At 45.9% G+C, this 24,563-nt stretch overlaps 1 protein-coding gene across 1 annotated transcript in view; it reads left to right on the top strand.

The window, feature by feature from the left end:
• Positions 1 to 2,574: 2,574 nt before the first annotated feature.
• Positions 2,575 to 24,563, top strand: part of LOC116991215 (arginyl-tRNA--protein transferase 1-like) — a 70,840-nt gene continuing 48,851 nt past the window's right edge. Inside the window, exon 1 of the mRNA XM_033049653.1 lies at positions 2,575 to 3,063. Within this exon, the coding sequence (XP_032905544.1) occupies positions 2,949 to 3,063 (115 nt within the window). The 5' untranslated portion in view covers positions 2,575 to 2,948. The remainder of the gene's footprint in view (positions 3,064 to 24,563) is intronic.

The raw sequence follows: 24,563 nt of genomic DNA, 5'->3' as shown, positions 1-24,563 counted from the left end.
AGTTGGGATGTTATGTTACAGTTATACAAGATGTTGGTGAGGCCGCAATTGAATAATTGTGTTCGGTATCGGTCAACCTGCTATAGAAAGGGTGTAAATAAGCTGTAAAGAGTGCAGAGAAAATTTACAAAGTTGTTGCCAGGACTTGAGGGCCTAAGATATAGGAAGAGGTTGGGCCAAATATGCGCAGATGGGACTAGTGTAGATGAGGCATCTTGGTTGTCCTGTGGGTATGGGCAAGTTGGGCCGAAGGGCCTGTTTCTGTGCTGTGTGACACTATGACTCTATGACAACAGAATAATCAAGATACCTCAGTGATAAGTGGTCGTTGTACAGAGATGAGTGGAAGGACATGTGAGCTACAATGACAGGAGCTTCCATAGTTACAGCGTTACTGATGCTGAAGAATGTGATTCCAGATGGTGCATTGGTTCCGTGGATGTAGTCAAACATCTGTAGAAGATGGAGAAGAGATGGCTTATGGCCAGAGATTGTGGTCCATATTCAGTGAGTTAAAGGAAGTGTGAGGTCCAGCACACTGATTATTGGGAGGCAGGGATGCAATTACAAAACATAGCCTCAACGGATATAATCTTTGGAATACAGCCAATGTTACGGATTAAAGGTTATGATCAAGTCCAGTCAAGTCAAGTCAACTTTATTTGTCACATACACATACAAGATGTGCAGTGGAATGAAAGTGGCAATGCCTGCGGATTGTGCAAACAACTACAGAACAGAATAGAACAGAATCAGTATTTACATATTAGAAAAAATACAGAGAGGATGAGGGTCTGAGCTACAGGGAGAGGTTGGGCAGGCTATGACTTTAATCTTTGCAGCGCAGGAGGCAAATGGGTGATCTAATAGAGGTGTATAAATTCATGACGGAAATTGCTAGGTTGAAACCACAGAGTCTTTTCAGAGTAAAATCGGAGAACTCAATGTTCTTACCATTAGGTTGTAAGCAACTCAAGTGGAATAGAGGTGCTGTTCCAGCAGTTTGTGTGTGACCTCAGTCTGACAATGGAGGAGGCTCAGGACAGAAAGGTCAGTTTGGGAATGGGAAGGGGCGTTAAAATGGTTAACAACTAGAAGATCCAGCAGGACTTGGTGGTCCGAGCACAAGTGGTTGGCAAAATGGTCGCCAAGCCTAGGTTTGGTACAAAAGGCCACATTGGGAATACCGGATGCAGTAGATGAGGTTAGAGGAGGTGCATGTGAACATCTGTCTCACCTGGAAGGACTGCTGGGGTCCCTGAATGGAGGTGGAGAAAGTATAAGGACAGTCGTTACATCTCCGGTTTCAGCAGGGGGAAGTAACTGGGGAGGGGGTGGTTTGGGTGAGAAGTAATCAATTGACAAGAAGTTGCGGGGGATGGGGTCTATGCGGAAGGCAGAAAGGGGCTGGGATAGGAAGAAGTACCTGTACCTTAGCATATTTGTGCATAAGACAACATATTGGGCTGGACCTGACTTGACCTTTCTCACATTCAAGAGGTAGCTGAGCTGTAACATGTAGATGCTATGCCAAACCCAGCTGAATATCTTGCATCTCGGCTGTTCTCACTCGCAGCCACAATTTTTTCGAAAATAATTTTATTTATACATTTAAATTATTCTCAGTTAAATTTTTACAAATACACATAGAAAGAAAACATCAAATAAAAACGAGATCATATTTGCAACTGCTGAATCTGTAGCTCACCTCAGTCTCTGCCTCTGCTCGCCTGATGTTTGATGTAAAAAAAAACACACAAAGTGCTGGAGTACTCAGAGGGCCAGGCAGCATCTCTGGAGAACATGGAGATATGTTGTTTCAGGTGGGACCTTTTCCTTAAACTGTTAATTCTTCTCTAGTTTGAAGAAGGGTCTTGCCCCAAAATGTCACCTATCCATAAGATTGACACAAAGTGCTGGAGTAACTCAGCGGATCAGGCAGCATCTCTGGAGAAAAAGGCTGGGTGATGTTTAGGGTCGAGATCCTTCTTCCGATTGCAGAAGAGCCCCGACGTTAAACGTCACCCACCTTTTTCTCCAGAGATGCTGCCTGACCCATAAATTCCTCCAGCACTTTGTGTCTATCTTCGGTATAACAGCATCTGCAGTTCCTTTTGTACACACGTCACCTACCCATGTTCTCCAGAGATGCTGCCTGACCCGTTGAGTTACTCCAACACTTTGTATCTTTTTCTAAACCAGCAACTGCAGTTCATTGTATCTACTATTGTCAAAACTAGTCTTGACACGATCACACCCCCTTGGAAACCTTTCTGTCCTACCCAAAGTGGCACACAGTCCACAGTGGCGCAGAGCAAACTTTGTTCCCAATAAATTGGATCCACCCCTGGTGTTTTCAAATCCTCATTCTTGTAATCCCTCCAAACTCACTGCAGCTTTCATTTCCATTCCTACGGATTTCCCCCTCCACAATCCCCCAGTTCTGTACATCTACAACTCGGATAACTCCAAAAACGAGGACTCGTTTGTTTCTGTCTTTCCCGTCCCTGAAAACCCACCTCTTTGCCCAAGCATGTGGTTTTCACGCATATTTCCTGGTGTGGCTCTGAGACAGATTTTGTCACAATACCCTCCCTTTAAAAAAAAACTATAGCCACTGCCGCGTGGATGTGTTTTCCTGGTCAGTTTGCAACGAGGAAATGCGTCCTTGAGTGGTGCGGTGCGTTGGGGGTGAGGCCGGGGCATGGGTGCAGGGAGCCGGCCGGGAGCGAAGAGACTGGGCCGATTACTCCAGAGAGAGAGGCAGGCAGGCGGATGAGGAAGTAGCGAGAGTTAGGGCAGGCTCCCACCGCCTCTCTCTCTCACTCACTCTCTATCTGTCTGTGTGTGTATCCGGCTCCGGATCTTGGCCGGGGAAGTAAGCGGATGGGGTGACTCCCATTATCACCCCCCTCCACCTCCACCTCCACCACCCTCCCCGAGAGTCGATGGGAAGCAGCGGCACGGGGCAGACCCCAGCGGCGGGGCTGGCCAGCGAACTCAGGCCGCCACTGGAGGCGTGGAGCTGCGGTTACTGCGGGAAGGACTCATTCTGTGCTCAGGGTGAGTGGCTCAGTGTGTATGTGTGTGTGTGAGAGAGAGAGAGAGAGTGTACGGGGCGAGGAGGGGGGGAAACACTGCGAGATAAATCTCCACAGGTCAATGCAACAATGTTTCTCACTCCCTAATGAAAGAGACACCAAATGTATCCCCCCCATTGGAAATCTAAAACCACAACTGAAAGTGGAACATATCTGAACTATTGGCGTTGATTTCCCGTTTTGAGTTGAGTTTCTTTCTGCCAACATCAATCAGGTTGCACATCTTACATGTTGCCAGCGCCTGAGACTTGTTGATCTCAGATACTCTCGGCAGGCGATTCTGTTACATGCTTATTTCAAATCTGTTACACCGTCTGTCCCCGGTTGATGGTCTCCAATGCCTTTCGAGAGATAGACTTGAGTCCGAGCAATGGCCGGAGTTTTTCCCTCTAAAATGCCTGGAATATTTGCATTGCTTATTTATTTATTTTGCATCCCGGTTTCCATGCGAACGTGATTTTATTGTTGTCTGGAAAGTAAACGCGAACAGCTGTTTGCAGATTCGATCCTTCAGACCCTATGGTTCTGCTGAAGTAGATTGGTCGATTAAGGTGTCACTGAGCGATGCTGTGAAATGAAGTAACACGCTCTGTGTTTGTTTTTGTCCCGGGCCGTGTTTGCATCGTTGCAAACCTCATTCTGCTTATCGAAGACAGACACAAACTGCTGGAGTAAAACTCAGCGGGTCAGGCAGCATCTCTGTGGAGAACAAGGATAGGTGCGGTTTGGGTCGAGTCCCTTCTTCTGAAGAAACGTCACCTATTTCTTTTCTCCAGAGACGCTGCCTGACCCGCTGAGTTACTACAGATTTTGTGTCTGTCTTCGGTGTAAACCAGCATCTGCAGTACCGTTCTACTCATTCTGCTCATCATTGGCTTCCAGCATTGTTGGGTCGCAAAACTCACTGTGGAGGGAGGTGGCTGGGTGGCCAAGGAAGCGAGAATCGTTGCTGAAACCCAGTGATCAGCCGTCAATCTCCTTTCTCCCCCGTTACTCTTGCCACAAGTTAATTAATCAAGGGAGCAGAATTAGGCCATTCAACCCATGCGCCATTCAATCATGACTGATCTATCTTTCCCTCTCAACCTGATTGTCCTGTCTTCTCCCCATAACCTTTGACACCTTTACTAATGGGTGCCAAGAATTTCTATAGACTGGGCCTTTGGTTGCGCTCGTACCTCTGTGCATGATTATGGCTACTGAGTATATGGTTATTATACCTTGTTTATGGCACAGTGCCGTGGCGTTAGAGTTGCTGCCTTACAGTGCCAGAGATCCAGGTTTGATCCTGACAAAAGGTGCTGTCCGTTCGGTGTTTGTACATTCTGGCCAGCTGAGCTGGAACTTTGGAAATGGCGCCAAAACTGGCGATTCTTGCATATGGACTGAGCCGTTTCTCTGCATTCTGTACATAATCGTAGATTCTACTTATGTCTGGCAATAATCTTGCTGATCTGTACGCGAAGAAAGAATTTCACTGTTCCTTGCTACAAGTGATAATAAAGAACCATTGAGAACATGCAAACTTCACATAGGTAGCACCCGAGGTCACGACTGAACCCGGGCTGCCGGAGTGTAAGGTGCTAGTTCTACTGCACCACTGTACTGTCCCAATAGCCGTACAGGTTTCTTGAAGTTACTCCAGTTGTTGGGTTGTTGACGTCACTGGCAGAGCCAGTTATTCTGGCTGTGCTGCTTTGAGAGGGTGACACAGGCCTTCTCCTGCCTGGTGGTTTGATCGAAAATACACTCCAGCAGATATTCGAACAGCACCTCCAAAGCCATGAACTCCACCATTGAGGCACCATGTACATGGGCACACCACTAGAGTCATAGAGTGATACAGTGTGGAAACAGGCCCTTTGGCCCAACTTGCACACACCGGCCAACATGTCCCAGCTACACTCATCCCATCTGCCTGTGTTTTGTCCATATTCCTCCAAACTTGTCCTGCAAGATCCATTCATATCACACTCATGCAGTAAAAGCTACTAAAGTGATCTGTGCACCTCGGTTGCTCAGTACAGAACTCAGTGGGTCAGGAGATTGATAGAGTCTTAATTGGTAAGGGTGTCAAACATTACAATAACCAGGCAGGAGAATGGGATTGAGATAAAAAAATAGATTTTACTTTAGACTTTCGAGATACAGCGTGGAAATAGGCCCTTCAGCACCAACTAGCGGTCCCCGCACACTAACAGCACCCTACTACACTAGGAATAATATATAATTTTACCGAAACCAATTAACTTACAAGTCTGTACGTCTTTGGAGTGTGGGAGGAAACATGAGCACCCGGTGAAAACCCCTGTGGTCACAGGGAAAAAAAGTACAAACTCCGTACGGACAGCACCCATGGTCAGGATCAAACCCAGTTGCTGACACAGTAAGGCAGCTGATCTACTGTGGTGCCACTGTGCTGCCCTCTGCTATGATCAAATCGTGGACAGATTCCATGGGTTGAATGGTGTTAAAGAAAACTTTAAACGACACCACAAAGATTGAGCTGGACAATCAAGACTTCATTTCGGAGCGTCAAATACAGTGATCACCGAACAAAGATTTATCTGTTCCCTTGTTACAGAATTTCCCTTTGATGTGCACAGTGTCCCTTTGATTTCCCTTTCCCGCGATCACTCGAGTCTTTTTCCTCTTCACATGGTCCTACGACAATCATAGGTCAAGCACCTCAGGAAAAGACACCGATTAACAAATGCCTTTCAATCGCATCTAGTGGCAAGATAGAAACCGCACCCAGTGGCAGACAGACAGATGTCCTGTTACTGTTTAGATCTCATTTTATTGTAATTGTCATTTGTTCTTTTACAATGGCCTCATTCTGTGCCCATGTCTTACGGTCTGCAACCCGAGACTTCGTCTGGCCAGTTCCCTCCGCAGATGCTGCCTGACTCGCTGAGTTCCTCCAGCACTTTGTTTTTTGCTCAAGATTCTGGCAACTGCGATTTCTTGTATCTCAGTTGTTCAGTAGTTGGCACATTGCAATGTTTTGATTTGCGTGTTGGTTTCAGACCTTCAGGGATGTGCCAAAGCACATCAGAGCAAGTGACCACGGTTTGACATCAGACCATATTAAATTAAATGCGCCAGTCTGATTTTGCATGGCTTGGTTTTAAATTATAGGTTGGGTTAAGCAGCCAGAATCAAAGTTATGGAGTTTGAAATCATGATCTAGGGTGTATATAAAGAAAACAAGTCTTAGGATAATTTTCTTTAGAATATGAAGATGTGGATTTTAAAGAAAATTCAAGTTTCCATCCTTAGCTTAGCATCTCTGAAACAGACGGCACGGTGGCACAGCGGTGGAGTTGTTTCCTTACTGCACCAGAGACCCGGGTTTGATCCAGGTGCTGTCTGTATGGAGTTTGTACATTCTCCCTGTGATTGTGTGGGTTTTCTCCAGGTGCTCTGGTTTTCTCCCACACTCCAAAGACATGCAGATTTGTAGGTTCATTGGCTTCTGCAAATTGCCCCTTGTGTGTAGGATAGAACTAGTGAACGAGTGATCCTGGTCGGTGCGGATTCAGTGGGACGAAGGGCTTGTTTCCACACTGTATCTTTAAACTAAACTAAACTAAACTAAGTTGGAGGAGATGGCTGATGGAAAAGTATTCGGAGCTGGGAGCTTGGCCCTGAATTCCTTTTAGATCACTTTTATAATCCCTTTTCATGTCTCTGTGTGGCTGGGTGATGTGAATGAGTTAGCACCAAGCCTGTAGTTTATCTTTAAATACAGAAGCAATGCTGCTGACTTAGGGCCTGTTCAAACAGTTGTGTAATTCTCTTTCCAACTGATTACTTCTCCTTTGCCCAATTGTGGTTTAAAGTGATCCTGTGATGATGAAACTTGGGACTCCAGCCATAAAACTCCACATGTGAAATACTTGCTCTTCCAGTTCCTAGCCACATGCATCGTTATTTGTGACAGTTCATAGGGAATTGCTGAAAAAATGGTATAGTATTACTTGAGTCCAGCACTTCCTCCTCAGATAATGATCGAACCTGGTACTTTTTGTAGTTTCGGTTTTAGTTTAGAAATACAGCATGGATACAGGCCCTTCGGTCCATGGAGTCCATACTGTCCATTGAACGGCCGTTCACACTAGTTCTATGTTATCTTGCACGCTACGCACTAGGGGCAATTTGCAGAGAGCCGATTAACCCACAAATCCGCATGTCTTTGGGATGTCAGAGGAAACTGGAGCACTCGGAGGAAACCTACACGGATACAGGGACAATTGGTTGTAAAGAAGGCAAGCGCAATGCAAACATTTATTTCGAGAGGGCTAGAATACAAAAACAGGGATGTATAAGGCACTGGTCAGGCTGTATTTGGAATATTGTGAGCAATTTTGGGCGCCATATCTGAGGAAGGATGTACTGGCTCAGGAGAGTGTCCAGAGGAGGTTTACAAGAATGATCCCAGGAATGAGTAGGTTTACATATGATGAGCGTTTGGTGGCACTGGGCCTCTACTCACTGGAGTTTAGAAGAATGCGGTGGGGACCTCATTGAAACTTACCGAATAGTGAAAGGCTTGGATAGAGTGGATGCGGAGAGGATGTTTCCACTAGTTTCCATTGGGAGAGTCGAGGACGAGGTCAGCCTCAGAATTTTAAGGACTTTCCTTTAGGAAGGAGATGAGGAGGAATTTCTTTAGTCAGAGGCTGGTGAATCTATGGAATTCTTTGCCACAGAAGGCTGTGGAGGTCATTAATGGATATTTTTAAGGCAGAAATAGATACATTTTTGATTTGTCCAGGTGTCAGGGGTTATGGGGAGAAGGCAGGAGAATGGGGTTAGGAGGGAGAGATAGATCAGCCATGATTAAATGACGGAGTAGACTTGATGGGCTAAATGGTCCAATTCTGCTCCTATCACTTATGACCTTATGGCTTAATGTGCAAACTCCACACCAACTGAACCCGAGGTCAGGATCGAACCTGGTTCTCTGGCATCGTGAGGCAGCAGCTCTACCAGCTACTTCACTGTGCTGACCTAGGGTAAGATGGGAGTATTACTGACAGTGCAGATGTCCACCATTTACTATTCATGTTCCAGCTCATAATTAATCAGTCTGATGCAAAAAGAGTGCTGATATTTGTTCTCTTTCCGTCTGGACCCATGTGAGTTGCTGGAGCGGCCAATGTTTAGTTTGTGGCTATAAGCAGCGTCTCCTGGCTTGGGCTGGACTTATGTTTGGGCCTGGGTACATCATAGCTTGTGAGGTGAAGAATGTATTTGAGAGTAAACCTTGTTTCTGGTGAATGTTTCTGTCGACGTATAGGTTCTCCCAGGCACTCGTAGATCTCCCAGTCTGCAGAGTATTAGAATCACCTCGGCTTTTTTAACACCTGATGATAGATACTACTGGCAGATGAATAGGGAACGGGATTGGAAACATAATGTATAAAATCTCTTCATTCTCTCCATCCCAACAAGCCCAGAAATGTGTCCAGATAATTATATATATATGTATATCCGTGCACGCATCCTGGTCTAATTTACATGGTGTAGGGTCTACCATGTTTATTTTTCCTGTTTTGGAAACCTCACATTTCACACTGGTGGAACTGTGGATTATCGCAACTTCAAACTGAATAAACCCATTCAGAAAATAAAATATTACTATTCAGTGCATGACAATTTTGGACATAACCATAATAGACTAGTTGCTCTGGCAATATGCTTTTCTTCACCACCTATCTGGGTCTATTGGATATTACTTGCCTGGGATTTGATTGTAAATAAACCTTCAACTTCATTTCCATCTACATTCCTTCCTCTGGCTTCACAATTCGCAACATTTGTCTCACACCTGTTTTGTTTCATCTCTGGCCTTTCTCCAACCAACAGCCTATCAAATCCCCCCACACCTGTGCTCTCCTGTAACCTGCCATTCTTTGTGCAGCCCCTCCTCTCTTGCAGCTTTCTTCCCCACCCCCCCCCCCCCCCCACCCGCAATCAGTCTGAAGTAGGGATCGACCTGAAGTTCTCCAGGGATGCTGCCTGACCGGCTGAGTAATTCCAGCGTTTTGTTCCAGCAAATAACTTTGCTATCAGTAATAGAAGGTGAACTCTCCAAACTGTGGGGTTTTTAAGTTAATAACCCCTCCATTTCTGTTTCAGTTTAAGTTTATTATTTAGGATTAGTACAGGTCCAACACTGATTTTCCAGCACTCGTGGTTCCAGAGTATTTCTGGATTATCCGTTTTGCCAGACCAACAGAGCTCACAGCCTTGGGGAGCTTAGATACCGTCCCACAAAGTCAGCGTGGATGTTGGCTATGGGAATGGATCTGCCGGTTCTGGCCAGGCCGGAGGTCCAGAGCTCCGGCCGCAGAGGACAAATTTCTACCCGCCGATCTGTGTGGAAGTCCCAATGAGGTCAAGATCGGCCTAGGCACCACATTTTTTGGGAAGACACCTGGGGCGAGAGGTTTTATCCGGATTAAAGGGGGGGCTGGATCATTAAAGGATCATTAAAGACCCCTCCCACCCCAACCATGGACTGTTTGCCCTCCTCCCATCAGGGAGGCGGTACAGGAGCCTCAGGTCTCGTACCAGTAGGATGAGGAACAGCTTCTACAATCATACCGTCGCATTGCTGAACTCGGAGTCCCGCCGATAGATTCCTCTGGTCCCTCCGTCCCCATTGTTTAATTATTCTGTATTTTTTATTATTCTGTATCCTCTTTTTTTTTAAATTTCTATATTGCACTACTACGGACTGACGCAAAACTGCATTTCGTTGTACCCATACCCAGTATTTGTGCAATGACATTAAAGTTGAATTGAATTGAATGGATCTCCAATTGACAGACGATCGATGGTGGATCTGTACAATAGGCAAAATAAATTTAAAAGAGTAGAGCGATTGTATTGGATGACACTGTAAATCCTGGGGCAGTGATTAGGGCCTTAATGCACTGGGCCGCCATCTCCACCATCTCTGTTGCCTTGGTAACAAAGCAGATGTAACAAGGAGCAATGTTAAAATATCACGCGCACACACACACACACATGCACACGCACACACACACACACGCACATGCACACAGACACACACGCACACACGCAGACACACACGCGCACACAAACAGACACGCACACACATGCACACGCACCACACACACACAGACACAGGCGCACGCAGACGCACGCGCGCGCACACACACTCACTCACTCACTCACTCACTCACTCACTCACTCACTCACTCACTCACTCACTCACTCACTCACTCACTCACTCACTCACTCACACTCACTGGAAACAGGCCCTTTGTCCCACAATGTCTGTGCCGAACGTTATGCCAAATTAATTTATTCTGCCTGTTTGTGATCCATTCCCTGCGTACCCTATCTAAAAGCCTCTTAAATATCACTATCACTATTACAGTGCACCCCTACTATGTGAATGATTTATTTTTACTCTTTAGTTCAGCTCAAGCGGCACATTACATGATTCTTCCAGCACATCATCCCTCCGCACAGCAGCGTTTTCTTCTTGAACTAAAATAGTTTGGTCTCATGCAGTCCCACCCTCTCGACACTCTTCCCCTTTCCCTCTTGTTCTGCAAACAGAAGGATTAAGCTGAGAAGCAGGCCAGTGCTAGGATTCAGGCCAAACATCCCAGGCAAGCTTACTGCTGGGAGAGAGTGCAATGATCGTTTGGTGGTGGGAGCGAAGGAAGGTAGGCGAGAGAGAGAGAGCGCGAGAGAGTCCAAGGATTCCTGTTCCTCCTAGTCTACAGGGATTGCAAGGAAAATTAAATAACAATGCTTACATTGTCCACTTCACGACACTTGGCTGACCACTGCGTGCATTGGACTTTGCAGTGTGCAAGCCTCTCTTGCCTTCAGCAAATATCACATTGGATTTGTTTAGTTTATTATTGTCACGTGTACCATGGTACAGTGTAAAGCTTTTTTGCAGCGTGCCATCCAGTCAGTGAAAAGACTGTACATAACTACAAACAAAAGATAGACACAAAAAGCTGGAGTAACTCAGAGGGACAGGCAGCATCTCTGTAGAGAAGGAAAGGGTGACGGTTCAGGTCGAGACCCTTCTTCAGACTCTCTTGACCTGAAACATCACCCTTTCCTTCTCTCCAGAGATGCTGCCTGTCCCGCTGAGTTACTCCAGCTTTTTGTGTCTATCTTCGGTTTAAAGCAGCATCTGCAGTTCCATCTTACACATTACTACAAACAAACCATCCACAGTGTACAGATACAGGATTAAGGGAATAACATTTAGTGCAAGATAAAGTCCACTATTAAAGATAGTCCAAGGGTCTCCAATGAGGTAATGATAGATCAGGACCGCTCTCTAGTTGGTGATACGATGGTTCAGTTGCCTGGTATTGGTTGGGAAGAAACTGTCCCTGAATCTGGAGTTATGTGTTTTCATACTTCTGTAGCTCGTGCCTGAAGGCAGAGGGGAGAAGAGGGAGTAGCCAGGGCGAGACTGGTCTTTGATTATGGATGAGCATCTTCGTTGGATACCAACATTATTGGCCTTTCATGAAGACCCCAATCAGAAATATCTCACTTCCATGTTTGGCTGTGGTGATATCTAACTTTCCTGATCTGGGAAGATAAAATTGCAGAATTTGGCAATGTATGGCAGTCAGAATGTTAGAAATTCTCCAGGAATTCCACATTTTATGATCCTCCTTTAACTGCTCAGGATCATTACATTGTGTCCAGTCACTGAATCCACTGTCCAGTGACCCACAAGCATCAAAGTCACACTGCATGGGAACAGGCCCTTCGGCCCAACCAGGATGCCGCATCTATGCTAGTCCCACTGCCTATGTTTAACCCATATCCTTCTGACAGTACTTATCCATGCACTTGTTCAAATGTCTTTTAAACGTTGTTATAGTACCTGCCTCAATCTTCTCCTGTGGCAGCTTGTTCCATGGAGCAACCACCCTCCGTTTGAAAAAGTTACAAACACTGTGAAGCACAATGCACAGATACTGAAGGCACTATATTGTACGAGGAATATCTCTGGACCACAGGTTCTGGAGCCATGGCAGAATGGCAAAGAAATGTCTGTCTGACTGCAGCCTATTATGCAAAGGCTGATGGATGGGAAACAAGGCGGTCTTTGTTTCTCTGGCCAACAGTCTATCTTTGTTGGGTCTTTGCCCACTTATCCTTAAATACCCAATACAAACCATTCACAGTTGACCTGTATTGGTGACGGCAGCAGCATTTTTATTGAATGCTCTGAAGGCAAAACACAACCCTGGGTCTTGGGACTAGAACCAGGGACCACACAAGATGCTTCATGTGTCACCCTAGGTGGAGCTGCAATCTCTGAGTAATCTCCCAGTTGGTATCTACATTGCTGGCACGTGTTCAGTTTCTGTACCCCTGGCACTCATTCAGTCCAGTCCTGGTGTACGCTGCAAGAACTCATGCAGACTAACTTGAATCGGAGACCCCCCCCTTGGGGCTGAGTTCAGTGTCCGCGGTGTGTAAGCCGGGTCCTCCGTCTCCAGTCTGTGGCGGGCGATCCATGGTCCTCGGCCTGTGAGCAGGTCCCCGGTCTATGGTGGGTCTGTGGTGAGAGGGTCCCTGGTCTGTGGCGGCGAGTTGGGCCTGCTTGCCAGGACACTCCGCATAGAATCATACAGTGTGTAACCAGGCCCGTTTGCCCAACTTGCCTATGCCGACCAACATATCCCATCTACACTAGTCCCACCTGCCCGCATTTGACCTATCTCCCTCTAAACCTGTCCTATCCGTGTACTGGTCCAAATGTCTCTTAAACATTATGATAATAATGTGGGCGGCACGGTGGTGCAGCGGTAGAGTTGTTGGCTTTCAGCGCCAGAGATCCTGACTACGGGTGCTGTCTGTACGGAGTTTGTACATTCTCCCCGTGACCGTATGGGTTTTCTCCGAGTTCTTCGGCTTCCTCCCACACTCCAAAGACGTACAGGTTTGTAGTGTAAATTGTTCCGAATGTGCGTATGTCGTTTTCACACCTTACCTTTCCATATCTCTAGTTTCCCTCTCCTCGGACTCTCAGTCTGAAGAAAGGTCTCGACCTGAAACGTCACCCCTTTCCTTCTCTCAAGTGATGCTGCCTGTCCCGCTAAGTTACTACTGCATTTTGTGTCTATCTTCAGTGTAAATCACCATCTGCAGTTCCTCCCTACACATTAGTTTCTTTCTTTCTCGGTGTTGACAAGGGGACTTGGGCGAGAAGTATAAACTGTTTTTCTTCCCACAGATACTGCATGTCCTGCAAGGTTTTCCAGCATTTTCTGATTTTATTTCAGGATGTCCAGCTTCTGCATGCGTTTATTAAATAATTACCTGCTCACAGCGCATCTGCAGTGTGGAAGTCTAGAAGGTGCTCCAGTGCATGCTGCAGCCCACCAGCTATTTTGCGTGTAAGGTAGTGTTGGCTAGCAACTGCCAGCATATCAGTCATGCAGTCTGGCTCATTATCACATGAACATGAAGTTGGTGGGACTGATACCGTTTTATCACATTCCAGCAGGATAGTTCGACAGCAAGAGGTCTTGCTAGAGCATGTGTAGGAAGGAACTGCAGATATTGGTTTACACCAACGATAGAATCAAATTTCTGGACTAGCTCAGCGGGTCAGGAAGCATCTCTGGGGAAAAACGGAATAGGTGATGTTTTGGGTTGAAGCCCTTCTTCAGACTGAGAGTCAGGGGAGGGAAACTAGAGGTATGGAAAGTACCTTTTTTTATTTAAAAAAGGCCAAAAGATGGTAGAAGGCCATATGGGGGAGTCTAAGAGGAGGAGGACTATTTAAGACAGGGAAAGGGGTGAAGACTCTTTCCCAATAGAAAAGGCACGGAGGTGCAGGCGTCCGAAGAAAAGCTCTACGTCGTGGTGGACCCGGAACTCGTTGAGGTGGGGGCGTAGGGGAACAACTCCCTTTACTGCTGGGGAAGGGGGAAAGGGGACAGAGAGGAGCATATAACCCGGCTACAAAACTTCAGCAGGCAGCCAAGCAGTAACACCCCTGTTGGTGAAACTAGAATTTGGTATTAAACGACTTATCTCACCAAATATCTCCCCAAGATTCGCCTCTGATGTAACAAAGGACACAATGCGGCAGATGATAACATACCTTCAAAAGTTACAGGAAAGACATTACTTCGAAGATTTCAGTGCTGATATAGTTTGAAAGATTGTTCTGCAAGATGTGATTTTTGAGATGAGTGCAGTGATGCGTGCAGTGTGTCTTGCTCTCAAAGCGACAGAGGGTTTGGAGAAGGCACGGAAGTGATTTACCAGGAAATCAACAAACATCAGCTTCTGGTTTTCACCCAACAAACAGCTAATAATGACCTGCTTCCTTTATCATCATTACTTTTTTGCATATCTTTCAATCATTGTTCTTGATCTCTCTAGATCATCATCTATATCTATTGTTTCCTTTTATCCCCGACTGAAGAAGGGTCTCCACCCGAAACGTCACCCTTTCCTTCTCTCCAGAGATGCTGCCTATCCCGCTGAGTTACTGCAGCTTTTTGCGCCTATCGTTGATTTACCAGGAAGCTGTGTGGATTAAAGGGTAGAAGCAAGGAACTGCAAATATTGGCTTGCAAAACAAAGACATAGAGTGCTGGGGTAACCCAGCGGGTCAGGCAGCATCTCTGGAGAACATGGATGGTGATGTTGCAATCGAAAGAAGAGTCTCGACCCGAGACATCATCTATCCATGTTACTCCAACACTCTGTGTCTTTGGGTTAGAGGGTATTAGTTACACGGAGATGTCAGACAAACTTGCATTGTTTCCTCTGGAATGTCAGAGACTCCCAAGAGACATGACGAGTATTTCAAATTATGAGAGGCAAGATCGGGTAAACCTTATTCCCTGGGTGGAGATGTGGAAGATTGTATTGCTTTAAGCTAAGACCCACTGAGCCACTCCAGCACTTCGCGATTTGCCAAGTCTGAAGAAGAGTCCCGACCTGAAATGTCACCTGTCCATTCCCTCCACAGATGCTGCCTGACCCGTGGAGTTACTCCAGTACTTTGTGTCTTGAGACAGAGAAGTGTTTGATGAGGTTATGGAGGTGGATGTAGACTGTAGAGGTCAAGACATGAATAAATGAAGCTCATCATGGGGTCAGACTTGACAACAGGAGCAGGAGTGGCCAGGTTCAGCTTCAGCGAGTTGCGAGAGTGGTGAATAGAGTCAGTAGTTGAGGAACAGAATTAGTGGCAAGGAGCAAAGGCAGTGACTTTGGTCTTTCCAATATTTAGTCTGAATTTTCTACTGGTAGAGTGAGGAATCTGACAGAGACAATGTTGGGTGAAGAAAAGTAATGTTAGACACAGCACAGTGGCAGAGTGCTACATTTGCTATCTTACGGCGCCAGAGACACGTGCTTTATTCTGACTACAGGTGCTGTCTGTGCCGAGTTTGTACATTCTCCCCGTGACCGAGTGGGTTTTCCCTGGGTGCTCTGGTTTCCTCCCACATTCCAAAGACACACAGGTTTGTAGGTTAATTGACTTTGGTAACAAAAAAGACTGTAAATTGCCCCCAGTGTATAGGATAGAGCTAGTGTACAGGGGGTCACTGGTCCACGCAGACTCGTTGGGCCAAAGGGCCTGTTTCTGTGCTGTATCTCTAAACTAAACTAAACTAAATTAGTTTAGAAATACAACAGGGAAATATGTCCTCCGGCCCACCAAGTCCACTCTAACCATCGATCACCTGTTCGCACTAGTTCTATGGTATCCCATTTTCTTATTTTACTCCCGACACACTAGGGGCAATTTTCTTTTTTTTACACAGGCTAATTAACCTGCAAACCTGCAAGTTTTTGTGATGTGGAGGAAACCGGAGCATCCAGAGGAAACCTACATGGTCACAGGAAGCAAGTGCAAACTCTGGACGGGCAGCACCCGAGCTCAGGATCGAACCCTGGTCTCTGGCACTGTGAGGCAGCAGCTCTATTGGCTGTGGTACTCTGCTGTCTTTACATCCCTGAGAGCAATGTGAGGTTTGGGCCTGGTTAGTGCAACTGTGACCAAGTAACTGTAGTCAGACGCCACAATGAATATCTGCTCAAGCTCACATGACTTTGGGGCACTTGTCTTCAGTGTATAATCCAACATACAGTGTACTGCTGAAAGTGTCTCGAATTTATCTCAGTGAATCTGCTGCATCTATGACCAAACCGACCAACTATCTTTAATCGGACCTTATTGGACTTTATCTTGCACTAAACATTATTCCCTTTATCCTCTATCTGTACGTCATGGACGGCTCGACTGTAACCGTGTATAGTCTTTCCACTGACTGGCTAGCACGCAACAAAAGCTTTTCAGTGTATCACGGTACACGTGACAATAATAAACGAAGCTGAACACAAAGAAGAAATCAGCAGACCCTGACAGTCTCTGCACTGCCACATTTTAATATTTGTATTCGTGATATTCTGCTGACACACAAAGGCTTATTTACTGTGCAGCCGACCCTCTTGAACTCTTGCTCAAGATGAAAACGCAAATACTGGCAGATAGAAACGCAATAATAAACCATGAATCCCCAGAGAATGCTCATCTCTGTTTCATCTCAACAACAGATCCATTGGCCTGAACTCAGCCACGGAGACCTCCGCAATTAGATCAAAGCGGTTCAGAGAGACAACATCTGACTAAAGTTATGGCTGTGCTGCACACCAGGATCGATTTAATCCCCAAATTAACTTGGATTTTGGCCCTTGCTACTGTAATTAAATATTAGACATTGTATGGCAGGTAGTGAAACATAGAAATTAGGTGCAGGAGTAGGCCATTCGGCCCTTCGAGCCTGCACCGCCATTCAATATGATCATGGCTGATCATCCAACTCAGTATCCCGTACCTGCCTTCTCTCCATACCCTCTGATTCCCTTAGCCACAAGGGCCACATCTAACTCCCTCTTAAATATAGCCAATGAACTGACCTCGACTACCCTCTGTGGCAGAGAGTTCCAGAGATTCAGCACTCTCTGTGTGAAAAAAGTTCTTCTCATCTCGGTTTTAAAGGATTTCCCCCTTATCCTTAAGCTGTGACCCCTTGTCCTGGACTTCCCCAACATCGGGAGCAATCTTCCTGCATCTAGCCTGTCCAACCCCTTAAGAATTTTGTAAGTTTCTATAAGATCCCCGCTCAATCTCCTAAATTCTAGAGAGTATAAACCAAGTCTATCCAGTCTTTCTTCATAAGACAGTCCTGACATCCCAGGAATCAGTCAGGTGAACCTTCTCTGCACTCCCTCTATGGCAATAATGTCCTTCCTCAGATTTGGAGACCAAAACTGTACGCAATACTCCAGGTGTGGTCTCACCAAGACCCTGTACAACTGCAGTAGAACCTCCCTGCTCCTATACTCAAATCCTTTTGCTATGAAAGCTAACATACCATTCGCTTTCTTCACTGCCTGCTGCACCTGCATGCCCACTTTCAAGGACTGGTGTACCATGACACCCAGGTCTCGCTGCATCTCCCCTTTTCCTAGTCGGCCACCATTTAGATAATAGTCTGCTTTCCTGTTTTTGCCACCAAAATGGATAACCTCACATTTATCCACATTATACTGCATCAGCCAAACATTTGCCCACTCACCCAGCCTATCCAAGTCACCTTGCAGTCTCCTAGCATCCTCCTCACAGCTAACAGACCCCATGACGTGATTTAACATTGCTGTGCTGAAAACCTACGCTGATAATTTGGCCACATATCTTGCCAACATCTTTCGCGAGGGAAATGGCATTGATCAGAGAACACAACCATGACCTCCCAGAAAATATACGGCGGGTTAACATACGAAGAGTGTTCTGGGCCTGAACTCGCAGGAGTTTAGAAGGGTGAAGGGACACCTCATTGAAACTTGCTGAATAGTGAAAGATCTGGATAGAGTGGATGTGGAGAGGCTGTTTCCACTAGTCTAGGACTTGAGGGCGCAGCCTCAGAATAAAAGGACGTATCATTAGGAAGGAGTTAAGGAGGAATTTCTTCAGTCAGAGGGTGGTGAATCTGTGGAATTCATTGCCGTAGGTGGCTGTGGAGGCCATGTATAGGGTATTTTTAAAGTAGATATTGACAGGTTATTGATTTGTGAGGGTGTCAAAGGTTATGGGGAGGCATGAGAATGTGGTTGAGAGGGAAAGATAGATGCCATAATTGAATGGCAGAATAGACTAAATGGACCGAATGGCCTAATTCTGTTCTAATGACTTGTTCATGAGAACAAGCTCTTGAGATCCTGACTTAAAAATCTCCTGAGATAGATTTATAGAGTAATGGGGTGTAGAAACAGGCCCTTCGGCCCAACTCATCCATACTAACCTAGATGGCCCATCTAAAAAAAAATCCCATTTTCCAGCATTTGGTCCATATACCTCTAAACCTTCCCAATCCATATACCTGAACAAGTGTCTTCTAAATGTTGTTATTGTACCTGCGTCAACTACCTCCTCTAGGAGCTCATTCCTTATACCCACCACCCTGTTATCTCTTAAATCCTGGAAGTCATTGATATAGTTGGCTCAAAACCAACGAGGAAGAGAGTTGGGACCTGCTTTATGGACTTTGAGAATCAGGCACTTAACCTACACATTTAATGTTGCTTTGCAAGCTGTTATGTAAAGAACAAGGATGGTGGAATGCTTTCGTTGAATGTGCTATTTTTAAAGTATTTAGCGTAGTTTAGTGATACAGCATGGAAACAGGCCCTTCGTCCCACTGAGACGGTGCCGACCAAAGATCACCCTTTCACACTAGTTCTTTCCTATGCACTAGGGACAATTTGCAGAACCCAATTAACCTACAAACCCGCCCGTCTTTGGGATGTGGGAGGAAACCGGAGCAACCGGAGAAATCCCACACTGTCACAGGGAGAACGTGCAAACTCCATACAGACAGCACCCGTAGTCAGGATCGAACCTGGGTCTCTGGCGCTGTAAGGCAGCAACTCTACCGTTGCGCCACTGTGCCGCCCTATTATATTTAATAAAGCAAAGCAAATCTAAGACTATCACTCAGCACTGTCATCTTGTCCGCTGCCCTGTTATAGAGGTTTAAAACACAACAAACCAATTCAGCTTTACTGGCTTTTACAGGGCAATCCTGCATTAATTCCACTGACCTGTGCTCTTCCCGTAGTTGATTATTTTCCTCTTTTTCAAACAATTTTCATTTCTTTTGTGACATGAATTCACTCTGTTGTAGACCATTCAGTCCATCATGCCCATGGCAGCTAAAACATATTTAGGTTAATCTTAGTTCCTAAGTTTGCAGCATTGTAGGCCAGAAGTGTTAATCAAGGTCGTTTTTTTAAGTGTGATGAGTGTTTCTGCCTTCACCAACCTTTCAGGCAGCGAGTTCCAAATTCTAAACACTTCAAAAAGACAAGTACATCCCCGCTATCTTCCCTGTAATACTTCTACCAATTATCAAAGTTTGAAGAATAATAATATAATAATAATAATAATATATCTTTTATTGTCATTGCACGTCAGTGCAACGAGATTTAGTGTGCAGCTCCACTGATGTACAAGAAAGGTAAATAAATACAATACATAAATAAGCAAGCTGAATTGATTGACGTGAGTGACGTCACGACGTCACGACCGAAGGGTGCCGACTCGAAACATCACCTACCCATGTTCTCCAGACCAATGCTACCTGGCCCGCCAAGTTACTCCAGCACTTTGTGCGTGTCTTTTTTTAACCGATTATCAAATATAGTTGGTGACCTTATCTACTAAAGACTGCTTTGAGCAAGGATATTGAGATCACTCCCACCATTCACTTTTACAGTGGTTACCCTATCAACATCACTGGTTGGTTATCTGTCATTATGGCATGTATGTTTGAGCAAGCACAGTGTTTCAGACCAATGCTGCATTTCTTACCTAAGAAAGGATCAGTAGAAGGGTGTCGACCCAAAACGTCACCCATTCCTTCTATCCAGTGATGCTGCCTGTCCCGCTGAGTTACTCCAGCATTTTGTGTCTATCTAAGAATCTCTTAATATAGGAAGCAGTCAAAAGGAGATTTAGCAGGGATGAGAAGGTTGTCCTACCAAGTGAGGCTGCATAGTTTAGATCTAAGGTAGACACAAAATGCTAACTCAACGGGACAGGCAGTCTGAAGAAGGGTCTCGACCCTAAACGTCGCCCATTCCTTCTCTCCAGAGATGCTGCCTCACTCGCTGAGTTACTCCAGCATTTTGCGTCTACATTTGATTTAAACCAGCATCTGCAGTTCTTTCTTACACAGTTTAGATCTATACTCTTTGGAGCTTATTGTGAGGGGTGCTCTTATAAAGATATAGAGGTCATGAGGGTACCTATCAGGGAAGATATTGTGATGTATTGACTTGGAGAATCATGAACGAGAAGACATTGTGAAGCCAAATGAAGTGCATTGTCTTCTGTACAAATATGGTGAGACATAGGTAGAAAGAAAATGTTGTGCTTGCAGCAGCATCACAGGCACACGGAATCGGACAACACACAAAAACATAAATGATACATAAATGACACTTGAATTATACATAACCTATACATAAATTACACATAAATTCTACAAGGCAGTGAAAGCCGGGTCCTCCGTCTCCAGTCTGTGGCGGGCGATCCATGGTCCTCGGTCTGTGAGCGGGTCCCCGGTCTATGGTAGGTCTGTGGTGAGAGGGTCCCCGGTCTGTGGCGGCGAGTTGGGCCTGCTTGCCAGGACACTCCGCATAGAATCATACAGTGTGTAACCAGGCCCGTTTGCCCAACTTGCCTATGCCGACCAACATATCCCATCTACACTAGTCCCACCTGCCCGCATTTGACCTATCTCCCTCTAAACCTGTCCTATCCGTGTACTGGTCCAAATGTCTCTTAAACATTATGATAGTAATGTGGGCGGCACAGTGGCGCAGCGGTAGAGTTGTTGGCTTTCAGCGCCAGAGATCCTGACTACGGGTGCTGTCTGTACGGAGTTTGTACATTCTCCCCGTGACCGTGTGGGTTTTCTCCGAGTTCTTCGGCTTCCTCCCACACTCCAAAGACGTACAGGTTTGTAGTGTAAATTGTTCCGAATGTGCGTATGTCGTTTTCACACCTTACCCTTCCATATCTCTAGTTTCCCTCTCCTCGGACTCTCAGTCTGAAGAAAGGTCTCGACCTGAAACGTCACCCCTTTCCTTCTCTCCAGTGATGCTGCCTGTCCCGCTAAGTTACTACAGCATTTTGTGTCTATCTTCAGTGTAAATCACCATCTGCAGTTCCTCCCTACACATTAGTTTCTTTCTTTCTCGGTGTTGACAAGGGGACTTGGGCGAGAAGTATAAACTGTTTTTCTTCCCACAGATACTGCATGTCCTGCAAGGTTTTCCAGCATTTTCTGATTTTATTTCAGGATGTCCAGCTTCTGCATGCGTTTATTAAATAATTACCTGCTCACAGCGCATCTGCAGTGTGGAAGTCTAGAAGGTGCTCCAGTGCATGCTGCAGCCCACCAGCTATTTATACCGTTTTATCACATTCCAGCAGGATAGTTCGACAGCAAGAGGTCTTGCTAGAGCATGTGTAGGAAGGAACTGCAGATATTGGTTTACACCAACGATAGAATCAAATTTCTGGACTAGCTCAGCGGGTCAGGAAGCATCTCTGGGGAAAAACGGAATAGGTGATGTTTTGGGTTGAAGCCCTTCTTCAGACTGAGAGTCAGGGGAGGGAAACTAGAGGTATGGAAAGTACCTTTTTTTATTTAAAAAAGGCCAAAAGATGGTAGAAGGCCATATGGGGGAGTCTAAGAGGAGTAGGACTATTTGAGACAGGGAAAGGGGTGAAGACTCTCCCAATAGAAAAGGCACGGAGGTGCAGGCGTCCGAAGAAAAGCTCTACGTCGTGGTGGACCCGGAACTCGTTGAGGTGGGGACGCAGGGGAACAACTCCCTTTACTGCTGGGGAAGGGGGAAAGGGGACAGAGAGGAGCATATAACCCGGCTACAAAACTTCAGCAGGCAGCCAAGCAGTAACACCCCTGTTGGTGAAACTAGAATTTGGTATTAAACGACTTATCTCAAGTTACTCCAGCACTTTGTGCGTGTCTTTTTTTAACCGATTATCAAATATATCTCGGTTCAGTAGAAGGGTGTCGACCCAAAACGTCACCCATTCCTTCTATCCAGTGATGCTGCCTGTCCCGCTGAGTTACTCCAGCATTTTGTGTCTATCTAAGGATCTGTTAATATAGGAAGCAGTCAAAAGTAGATTCAGCAGGGATGAGAAGGTTGTCCTACCAAGTGAGGCTGCATAGTTTAGATCTAAGGTAGACACAAAATGCTAACTCAACGGGACAGGCAGTCTGAAGAAGGGTCTCGACCCTAAACGTCGCCCATTCCTTCTCTCCAGAGATGCTGCCTCACTCGCTGAGTTACTCCAGCATTTTGCGTCTACCTTTGATTTAAACCAGCATCTGCAGTTCTTTCTTACACAGTTTAGATCTATACTCTTTGGAGCTTATTGTGAGGGGTGCTCTTTTAAAGATATAGAGGTCATGAGGGTACCTATCAGGGAAGATATTGTGATGTATTGACTTGGAGAATCATGAACGAGAAGACAGTGAAGCCAAATGAAGTGCATTGTCTTCTGTACAAATATGGTGAGACATAGGTAGAAAGAAAATGTTGTGCTTGCAGCAGCATCACAGGCACACGGAATCGGACAACACACAAAAACATAAATGATACATAAATGACACTTGAATTATACATATCCTATACATAAATTACACATAAATTCTACAAGGCAGTGAAAAGAAGCAAGACATTAGAGCAAATACAATTAGAAAACAGGCTTGTGATAGTATAAGAGATGGCTGGTGATTTAAAACAGAGGTGCATTCAAATTCCTTTTCTCAAAATTGTGGTGAATCTCTGAAATCCTGTGCCCCAGAGGGTTGTGGAGGCTAGAACGTTAGAAGTTTTTAAGGTGAAGGACGGGGGAACTGGCACAGTGGGAGGTTGTGCCAGCATAGATCAGCCATGATCAAGCAGAATGGTGTGGTTGGTGGCCAACTCCTGAATGGTAGTTAAATAGAATGCCTAACGGTAGTTAAGTGGTGGTGTTCAATAGTTAGTGGTTATTGGTGGTGATTAATGGTAGTTGATTGTTTGTTAGTAGTGGTGGTTAGTAATGGTAGTCAGTAATGGTGGTAAATGGTGACGCTAATGGTGGTTATGTGGTGGAATGTTTGGATGGCAAGGCCAAATCCTGCTCCTAATTTCTTGAGAAGAAGAGTAAGGTGACGTGCCTCAATGACTATCGACCAGTGGCACTAACGCCGGTGGTGATGAAGTGCTTTGAGAGGTTGATCATGGAGCAAATCAACTCCTACCTCGACAAAAACCTGGACCCACTGCAGTTCGCGTACCGCCACAACAGATCAACGGTGGATGCGATCTCGCTGGCCCTCCACTCCGCACTGGACCACTTGGACAACAAAAACTCATATGTCAGGCTGTTATTCATTGATTACAGCTCGGCATTTAACACAATCACCCCCTCCAAACTGGTTACCAAACTCGCAGAACTGGGTCTCTGCGCATCCCTCTGCAACTGGATCCTCGACTTCCTCATCCACAGACCACAGTCTGTTCGTATTGGTGGAAATGTGTCAGCCTCGATAACAATCAGCACGGGAGCACCTCAAGGCTGCGTGCTCAGCCCCCTGCTGTACTCACCCTATACCCATGACTGCGTAGCGAACCACAGTGCGAACTCCATCATCAAGTTCGCTGACGACACCACTATTGTGGGGCGTATCACTGATGGGGATGGGTCAGAATACAGAAGAGAGATCGAGCAACTGTCCATATGGTGCCAGCACAATAACCTGGCCCTCAACACCAGCAAAACCAAGGAACTGATTGTGGACTTTGAAAGGAGTAGGAGGGGGACCCACAGCCCCATTTATATCAGCGGGTCGATGGCTGAAAGGGTCAAGAACTTCAAATTCCTGGGCGTGCACATCTCTGAAGATCTTTCCTGGTCCGAGAACACTAACGCAATTATCAAAAAAGCTCATCAGCGCCTCTACTTCCTGAGAAGATTACGGAGAGTCGGATTGTCAAGGAAGACTCTCTCTAACTTCTACAGGTGCACAGTCGAGAGCATACTGACCGGTTGCATCGTGGCTTGGTTCGGCAATTTGAGCGCCCTGGAGAGGAAAAGATTACAAAGGGTAGTAAACACTGCCCAGTCCATCATCGGCTCTGACCTTCCTTCCATCGAGGGAATTTATCGTAGTCGCTGCCTCAAAAAGGCTGGCAGTATCATCAAAGACCCACACCATCCTGGCCACACACTCATCTCCCTGCTACCTTCAGGTAGAAGGTACAGGAGCCTGAAGACTGCAACAACCAGGTTCAGGAATAGCTACTTCCCCA

The sequence above is a fragment of the Amblyraja radiata genome, chromosome 33 (genome assembly GCF_010909765.2).
Source record: "Amblyraja radiata isolate CabotCenter1 chromosome 33, sAmbRad1.1.pri, whole genome shotgun sequence".
In the NCBI taxonomy this organism is placed as follows: domain Eukaryota; kingdom Metazoa; phylum Chordata; class Chondrichthyes; order Rajiformes; family Rajidae; genus Amblyraja; species Amblyraja radiata.
The sequence above is the reverse complement of the archived record's forward strand: the minus strand, read 5'-3'. Positions and strand labels throughout refer to the sequence as shown.